This window comes from Haliaeetus leucocephalus, unplaced genomic scaffold (assembly GCF_000737465.1).
Source record: "Haliaeetus leucocephalus isolate CR32 unplaced genomic scaffold, Haliaeetus_leucocephalus-4.0 Scaffold164, whole genome shotgun sequence".
NCBI classification, from domain to species: Eukaryota; Metazoa; Chordata; class Aves; order Accipitriformes; family Accipitridae; genus Haliaeetus; species Haliaeetus leucocephalus.
The window spans coordinates 1,578,540-1,585,934 of NW_010972600.1; the positions used below are offsets into that span (position 1 = coordinate 1,578,540).

The 7,395-nt window shown below is 57.8% G+C and overlaps 2 protein-coding genes across 2 annotated transcripts; one reads left to right on the forward strand and one right to left on the reverse strand.

Moving 5' to 3' along the window:
* The first annotated feature begins 430 nt into the window (after positions 1-430).
* Positions 431-1,884, forward strand: NR2C2AP (nuclear receptor 2C2-associated protein). Its single transcript, XM_010563213.1, has 5 exons — positions 431-487; positions 659-749; positions 861-966; positions 1,318-1,385; positions 1,680-1,884. The coding sequence occupies exons 1-5, from the start codon at positions 447-449 to the stop codon at positions 1,794-1,796; spliced, it is 423 nt and encodes a 140-aa protein (XP_010561515.1). The 5' UTR covers positions 431-446; the 3' UTR covers positions 1,797-1,884.
* Positions 1,885-2,580: 696 nt separating this feature from the next.
* On the reverse strand, positions 2,581-7,380 carry RFXANK (regulatory factor X-associated ankyrin-containing protein). The gene is made up of 9 exons (XM_010563214.1): positions 7,152-7,380; positions 6,844-6,921; positions 6,089-6,169; positions 5,665-5,730; positions 5,391-5,491; positions 4,241-4,366; positions 3,653-3,719; positions 3,336-3,416; positions 2,581-2,972 (listed from the first exon to the last, which is right to left on the reverse strand). Exons 1-9 carry the CDS (start codon positions 7,357-7,359, stop codon positions 2,914-2,916), a joined length of 867 nt encoding a protein of 288 aa, XP_010561516.1. The 5' UTR covers positions 7,360-7,380; the 3' UTR covers positions 2,581-2,913.
* Positions 7,381-7,395: the final 15 nt, after the last annotated feature.

Here is a 7,395-nt window from a genome sequence, read left to right on the forward strand (position 1 = left end):
GGCCCCCAGTTGCTGCTCAAGGGTCCCCAGTGTTGCTCGGGGGTCCCCAGTGCTGCTCGGGGTGTCCCCAGTGTTGCTCAGGGGTCCCCAGTGCTGCCGGGGTGCCCCCAGTGCTGCTCAGGGGTCCCCAGTGGTGCTAAGGGGTCCCCATCGCTGCCCGGGGGTCCCCAGTTGCTGCTCAAGGGTCCCCAGTACTGCTCGTGGGTCCCCAGTGCTGCCAGGCTGCCCCCAATGCTGCTAGGGTGTCCCCAGTGCTGCTCAGGGATTTCCTGTGCTGTCTGGGTGCCTCCAATGCTGCTCAGGGGTCCCCAGTGCTGTCCAGGGGTCTCCATTGCTGCTCGGGGTGCCCCCAATGCTGCTCGGGGGTCCCCAATGCTGCCAGGTTGTCCCCATTTTTGCCCCTCGCTGACCCCATCTCTCTGCAGGCAGCACGGCTGCAGGCAACGATGCCCGTGGAGCCCCTGATCTGCGCCGACACAGCCACGCGGTGAGTCCCGACCCCCGAGGGGATGGTGGGCAGCGGGGTGCTGCGGCCACCACCCCCCGGCGAGTCCCTCCTGGGTGCCACATGCTGTCCCCTGGCCCTGTGGGGGACACGTGTCCCATCGCTGACACCATCCCCATCGCGTCCCCGGGATGGTGGCACGTGTCCCTGCAGGGTGAGCTCCGTGCTTAACCGGGATGTGAAGCAGTTTGGAAAGAAGCACATGTTCGACACGAATGAGGAGACATGCTGGAACTCAGACCAGGTGGGGGGATGAGGATGGGGGAAGACAGAAGGGTGGGACGGGAGCCGTGCACATGACGAACGCCCCGCTCTCCCCACCGTGACGGAGCCCTGGTGTCATTCCTGCCTTCAGGGCACGTGCCAGTGGGTCACCCTGGATTTCCCTCGCACCGTCAAGGTCTCACAGCTCCACATCCAGTTCCAGGGAGGATTCTCCAGCCGGCTATGCACGCTGGAAGGTAAGGAGCTGGTTTGGGGGGCACGAGGGTCCCTCTGCCTCAGTTTACCCACACCTGGATCCCACAGCTGTTTGTTGTGAGGCCCAGAGGTATTTGTTAGCGTTCCTGAAACCCAAGAGAGGCTGAGGCCGTGGGCTGGAGCAGAGAGGGGTGAATACCAAGGACCTGGAGTTCTCCAGGACACTTTGGGTGCAGATGGGAACCTGGTCCTTTAGATGGACCACTGCTGCCAGCCCTGCAGCAGAGCCAAGGCAGGGAAGATTTTTGGGGCAGCCGAGGCCGTGGCAGCCGTTGGCGTCTCCCCCATCACGTGAGCCTCCGCACGGCTGCTTCCACCCTTGCCCTCCGCAGGCTGCAGAGCAGGTGAAGAACTGGTGAAAATATCTGACCTGTACCCCGAGGACATCAACGCCATGCAGATATCCTTTGCTGTGCTGCGGGCTGGGTCGAACGGCTTGGCGGGTGGGCTCAGAGCCACCCGCGGCTGTGGAGGGGTGGGGGGGCAATGGCAGAGCTGCAATTTAAACAACAGACCTGTTGGGTGCTTGTTGGCACTTTGCTCCCACTAAAGCAACTCAGCGGAGCTGGAGCAAATCCGGACATCACTGGCTACAGTGCACCGGGGTGCGAGCCCCACGTGGGCCCCCCCAGAGCAGGTCTCCCAAATGTCATGGTATCCCCCTGCCTATTTTTCTCCTTTACGGGCCCTGCACAGATTCCAGGTGGAGGAGATGGTGCTGGATAAGCTGAAGATCACCTTTGAGAACAGCACTGACTTCTTCGGGAGGATCGTGGTGTACCACCTCGGGGTGCTGGGGGAGAGGCTCTAGGGCAATGGTGAGGGACAGCGTGGGGGGCCGCTCTCCCATCACCCGCGTTCCCCCACAGGGACTCTGCTGCGTAGGGGGAAACGGGACAGCAAATCCCGCCAGCAGGGATGTGCTGCCCCCAATTCCACCCCAAGGCTCTGAGAGGGGACCCCCAGCCCCACGGGATGGCAGTGACAGAGGGACACCAGTGCAGAGATCCATGTGCTGGACTTCCAAGCCTTTGGTGGGACACAGCTTGTGTAACCAGCTGAATAAAAGGTGTCCCAGCTCCTTCCCGGCTGCTCCTTGGGCAAGTGCCACCCCGGGACGGAGCCCTTCAGGGTTTGCCATGGCAAAGCCAGTGCATGGCTTGAGCAGGAGAGAGGAGAAGTGCCCCCTCCATGTGCTGTGGGCTCTGGCTGTCTCTCACCTTTGCTAACCACCCCTGAACTTCTTGGAGCGGCTGTTTGTGGCCTCGCGGGGCTCCGGCTTGGGATTGCAGCGTGCCAGCTGTCGGCCGGGGCCGTGCCGTGTTCCTGGCTGGCAGGGTGATGCTTCCTGCAGGGTTTTGCTCCTGCCTATGGATATTTCCCTGGCTGGTTATAGTGCTGAGTGCAGGGAGGGCTTGGCAAGATTATGGGTGTAAGACAGAACTTCCCTCTTCAAAGAGGCAGCTCTAGAGAGGGCACTGGCGGGGTGCAGGCCTTGAAGAGGCTGGTTGGCCCAGTTCCCCTCGCGGTTCCCCAGTAGCTGCTGCTGGGATCGGGGACTGGCAGCTGTGACAGGCCAAGGCAATGGACAAGGCTCCACACGGCTGCTTTAGAGTTTACTTCCAATAATGCAATACCTGAATGCGCACACGGACAAAGCAGCTGAGCCCAGACAGCGCAGAAATGCAGCTGCCATGAGAAACGAGTGTCCCAGCGTGCGAGGCACTGTGGCTGTGCCACCCTCCAGGAGAGGCATAGATCCAGTGAGGGCAGGCAGTTCCCGACTTTCTCCGCATGCTCCTTGCTCGAAGCATCGTGCTGCTGCCCGTTTTGGGATGGCTGGGTGAGGCCACGTTGGTCCCAGAAGAGAGCCCTGTGTCAGCCAGGAGAAGCGCTGGTGCTGCAGCAGTGCAGTGTGAGCTGCCATGTCACTCTAGCTCCTTGTTCTGAAATAGCTTGAGGATGTGATTTTCAATAACCTGTTGGACTAACGGAGGGGAGAGAAGTGAAACCCAGGGTAGCCAAGCCGGTGAGAAGCCAGTGCTGCTGTGGGCAGGACCTGGTCACCATTTTGCTCCCATTTTCCAGTGGAAGGCTGGAAAACCCCTGTCTCCAGGGGACATCTCCCCTGTCCCATCCCTAACGCCAACACAGCTCTGGTTTGGGAGCAGGAGCAAGGGGAACAGGACCCATCTTGATTTCTCTGGCTTAGTTTCTCTATGTGGCAGAGCAGGGAGCTGTGGTGGAAGGTCAAAGAAAGCCCCAAGCAGGGCTGGAAGCTGGGAATTGCCTGGAGGCTTTTTGGGGAGGGAAGGCAGGGGTCCCTGCCAGACATGGAGGGGACACTTGCCTTTCTTGTGTCCCAGGGCCACGGCCAGATCCATCGGGGTGTAGCCAGAATCTGCCTCCATCGTCAGGTCTGCGCCGCGAGCTGCAAGCAGGCAGTGGAGATCAGGGCACGGCACTTCTCTGCCGATGTGGCATCCCCTCTGGGTCAGGCACAGGGTGAGGGGACCCCAAAAAAGGTGCCCGTCCTGGCTGGGCAGCCCCCCATGGCTGGAGGGCTGCTCAGTTTCTCCCCCCAGGCGTGTCACGCTCTGTCCCCAAGGCGGTTACCAACGAGCAGAGATTTGAGGCCAAGGACTAAATGCAGATCTTCCCCGTTACCTAGTAGGGCCTCGACACACTTGACGTGATTGCCGCGCACGGCGTAGAGCAGAGGAGTGCCACCGTTCTGCAGGGAAAGGGAAGGAGCTGTGTCACTGTTGGCTTCGCACAGGGCCGCGCTCATGCAGCTCCTGCTTCTCCTGGAGCAGTAGGTCCCCGACCCACTGGGATCCCCTTTCTGCCCTGTCCCAGCTCTGGACTGGGTGTTTTCTTGCAGAGCAGCTCTGCGCAGGTTTTATTCTCTGTATGCCATACAGTAACTTTTAAATTGTGTAATTTTAAAGACAACCTTAGGTTCTGAGCGCTGTTTCCTTGTGGCTGGTAACATCACCAGTGTGAACAACTGAGGAAACCATTTAAAATTATTATTCAGATCAATTTCTCAAAACAACTGCATGAGCAGGCAAACGAGTGCTGTGAGCCTGGGAAGCATCTAGGAGAAAAGCATTGCTGCTAACTCAGCCCAGAATGATGTGAACTCGCTGCTGCTTTTTAAAAGGAGCTTTGCGGAGCCCCATCCGGGGCTTGGTGTCGCTCCCAGCACTGGCGTGATCCCTGCAGCGGCAGCCTGCACCCAGCGGCACTCACCCAGTCATAGATGTTGATATCCACGTTCCTCTCCAGCAGCATGATGACAATGTCGGTGTAGCCACCCATGCTGGCCAGGGACAGGGCGCTCTCCCGCTCCTTCGCCAGCGCGTGGGGGTCAGCGCCCTGGGGACGGCACAGGCATTAGCCCCGATGAGTGAAGGAGCCCTGCTGAGACCTGAGGCACTCAGCACAGGCTGGGTACCCCAGGGGGGCTGATCATGGAGCCAGGTCCTGACAGCCTCATGGGGCAGAGATGGCTCACGTGTTCCCAGTGACCTCTCCTTTACCAAAATCCTTACTGGGCATATTTTAATCATAACCAAACATCTTGGGTGAGGGCTTAAAAGCCCTTCTGCAGTGTCAGTAAACTAAGCATGATGGTTCCTGTTACTCAGCCCTTTTTCCCATGACTAGTAGCAGTGCTACCAGCCCTGTCTAGATGCCTGTACAGTACCCACCATCTCTTTTGTTACTGATTTACCTAGAAAACCTCCCTGTCTTCCAAGCCCTGCCAGCCACAGACCTCTCCTGGATTTCATTATGGCCTTTATCAATGTCTCACCTCATTTATTTTAGGTTCTGTTTCTCTCTGGTAATGCATTGCAATTTTGCTGCTAATACAGTAACAGAGCCAGAGTTTGGCCAGCGCTTGTAGCGTGAGCATTTGCTGATCACCGGACACATGTGGATGTGGGACTGAGCTTTGGGGAGCAGCTTGATCCAGACTGCAGGGGGATCTGGTTCCTGCTCATCCCCCGACAGTCCTCAACTGCAAGCCTGACACTCAAGGACGATGCAGCAATGAGTTCATTAACTGCAACGATACCTCGGCGAGCACATTTGCTGGCAGATTACAGGGCCCAAGTGATAAGCCTGATCTCAAATTACCAATAAGCAGATATTTAATTACAAACAGTTATTGCTAACTGTGAGATAAGGCTCTTCATGCTCCTGACTTAGCTCACAGCCCAATGGGGAGTAGCATCCGACAGTGTCTGAGCCATTAGCTCTGCAAACGTGTCTTGTTTGGTGCCATGGGAAAGATCAGCTGAGATGGTACCAGGATAGTGCTGGACAATTTGGCAGCCACCAGGGTTGGAGATGGGACATCTCCTGTTAACGAGGTGCTGTGTGAGCGTGGCCTTACCCATTCCAGCAGGTGACGGACCATTTCAATCTCTCCGAAGGCTGCAGCCCAGATCAGCGGTGTGAAACCTCTCTCATCAGGTTTATTTACCAAGTTCTCGCCTGCACAAACATGGATGAGACATTGTAAATAGGAAGGGTAAAGCCTTCTCTGCTCCCTGTCCTCCCAGTAAACCCAGCAAAGGCTGTAAAACTAAGCTGTGGGTTTATCAAAGAGAGTGCTGTGACCTGGCAGGACTCTGCATGATCTGGGGTCAGAACCCAAAGAGATGTACCTTTCCGAAGATGCTCCTTCAGCTGGCTGAGCTCACCTTGGGCAGCAAGCTGGTGGATGGACAATGCTGGGGGGATAGAAAGAATTCACCCATCAGGACAAAATGTTTCCCCAGCTCAGCAACCACCATCTGCAAGTGGGTCCCTGCAAGCCTGGCGAGGTGGTAACTGGCCAGCCCCCATCTAAGCCCCCAAAAGCCCGAAGTGTAACACCCTTCTGCCGCTCAGCAGTGGGGACAGCCAGCCACGGCAAGTGCTGAGAGCAACAGCACTGGAGGGAGCAACCTGAGAGACTGCCCCAGTGGACACTGAACAGCGTGGCAGCAGGAGACAGAGGCTCCAGCCCTGCTGTCCCTCTGTTCCCCCTACAACCCATACGCATCTGCGTCTGAGATGCGCAGCCCCGCTCTGCCCGGTGGTACTCACTGTCCAGCGTGGCTGGGAGGGCTGAGACCTCATTGCCTCGCTGCCTGTTCGTCAGTGTGTTTGTGTGCTTCAGGGGGAAACCTGTTCCAGAGAGAGGAGAGAGTCAGGGCATGTCTCCTCTGTGCACAGGGAGGAACAACACTGACTTGAGGCCAAGAGCGTCTGTTCCCTCCTGTCCCTGGCAAAAACTGAGTCCTGCAAAAAAGGAGTTATTCCCTTGCAAGTAAAGAGCCTGGAGGCTGAGGTTTGACCAGTGCACAGGGACCAACAGCTGAGCAGGGAAGATAAAACAGCCCGAACAGCTGCCCAAGGAGGGGCAGAGTCCATCTGGGGCACCGCAGGAGGCAGGGATCTGGCATTAATGACATAATTGCACACGATATACTGCAGAGGACAGCCTGGGGGATGCACTCAAGTTCATCCTCATATTTCCTCCCCTTGAAGATCTCCACTTGGAAATCTCAATGTGTTTTCAACAAGCGATTCGCAGTTTAATTAGGAAAGTATATGAAAAGAGTTTGCCATCTCCAGTTCCACTGCGTGGAGCTGCAGTGACCTCTCACTGCTGGCACAAGTCATCACCAGGGTCTGGGTTTGGACTTGGCCTTGCCACATTGTGGGAGGGAGTGGCAGCAGAAAAAGACTTTTTTCTAGCTGCCTTTGTGGGATGAGAGATCCAGATGACCTCTCCCACACCTGTCTCCCGCTGAGGCTGCACCTGAGCATCTGTGAGCACCAGGCTCTGCATCACTCACTGTCAAGGGCCAAGAGCTCGGTGCTCCTCTGCCTGTCCATCGAGGCAGTCGAGGGTTTCGGGAGAGCGTCTCTTCCACCTACAAAACAAGGGCGGCCATTAGGGACCTCAGTTCTGCTTGTTGGGGAGCAGGCTGGGCTCCACAAACGGCACGAGACCCAACCGGCACGGCAAGCACCCCGCGTGCACCCCAATCCCCAGGATGGAGGGCACGTTAATCCCAGTTTACAGAGCGACAGACGCTGCAGGGTCCCGGGTTCGTGCATGCCCCGTCTTGGCTCCCACCGCCCCGTCACCCCCAGCACTCACCGTCCCTGCGGTCCAAGCGTGTCGTGTCCTGGTCCGGCCGCAGACATCCCGGGGGAACACGGCTGTCCCCCGTCCCCCTGCTCACAGCCAGCTTCTCTGCGGCTGCTGCTCCCTCCACTCCGTTTTCATCTTCTTTTGGCACCTCCCGGGCGTCCCCGTCATTTGGGGGGGTCTCCACGAGACGATCGACTGCCACTTCACCTTCCATGGGACAGCTGCCACAGAACAAGGCGTTAGGAAGGGG

Coding starts and splice junctions, on each gene's coding strand:
- RFXANK (XM_010563214.1), bottom strand. CDS start 7,359: ATGGAAGGTGAAGTGGCAGTCGATCGTCTCGTGGAGACCCCCCCAAAT. Junction 6,922..7,151: donor ACGCTTGGACCGCAGGGACG/GTGAGTGCTGGG, acceptor CTTGTTTTGTAG/GTGGAAGAGACGCTCTCCCG. Junction 4,367..5,390: donor TCCGTCACCTGCTGGAATGG/GTAAGGCCACGC, acceptor TGCCGTCCCCAG/GGCGCTGACCCCCACGCGCT.
- NR2C2AP (XM_010563213.1), top strand. CDS start 447: ATGCCCGTGGAGCCCCTGATCTGCGCCGACACAGCCACGCG. Junction 488..658: donor TGCGCCGACACAGCCACGCG/GTGAGTCCCGAC, acceptor GTGTCCCTGCAG/GGTGAGCTCCGTGCTTAACC. Junction 967..1,317: donor CCGGCTATGCACGCTGGAAG/GTAAGGAGCTGG, acceptor TGCCCTCCGCAG/GCTGCAGAGCAGGTGAAGAA.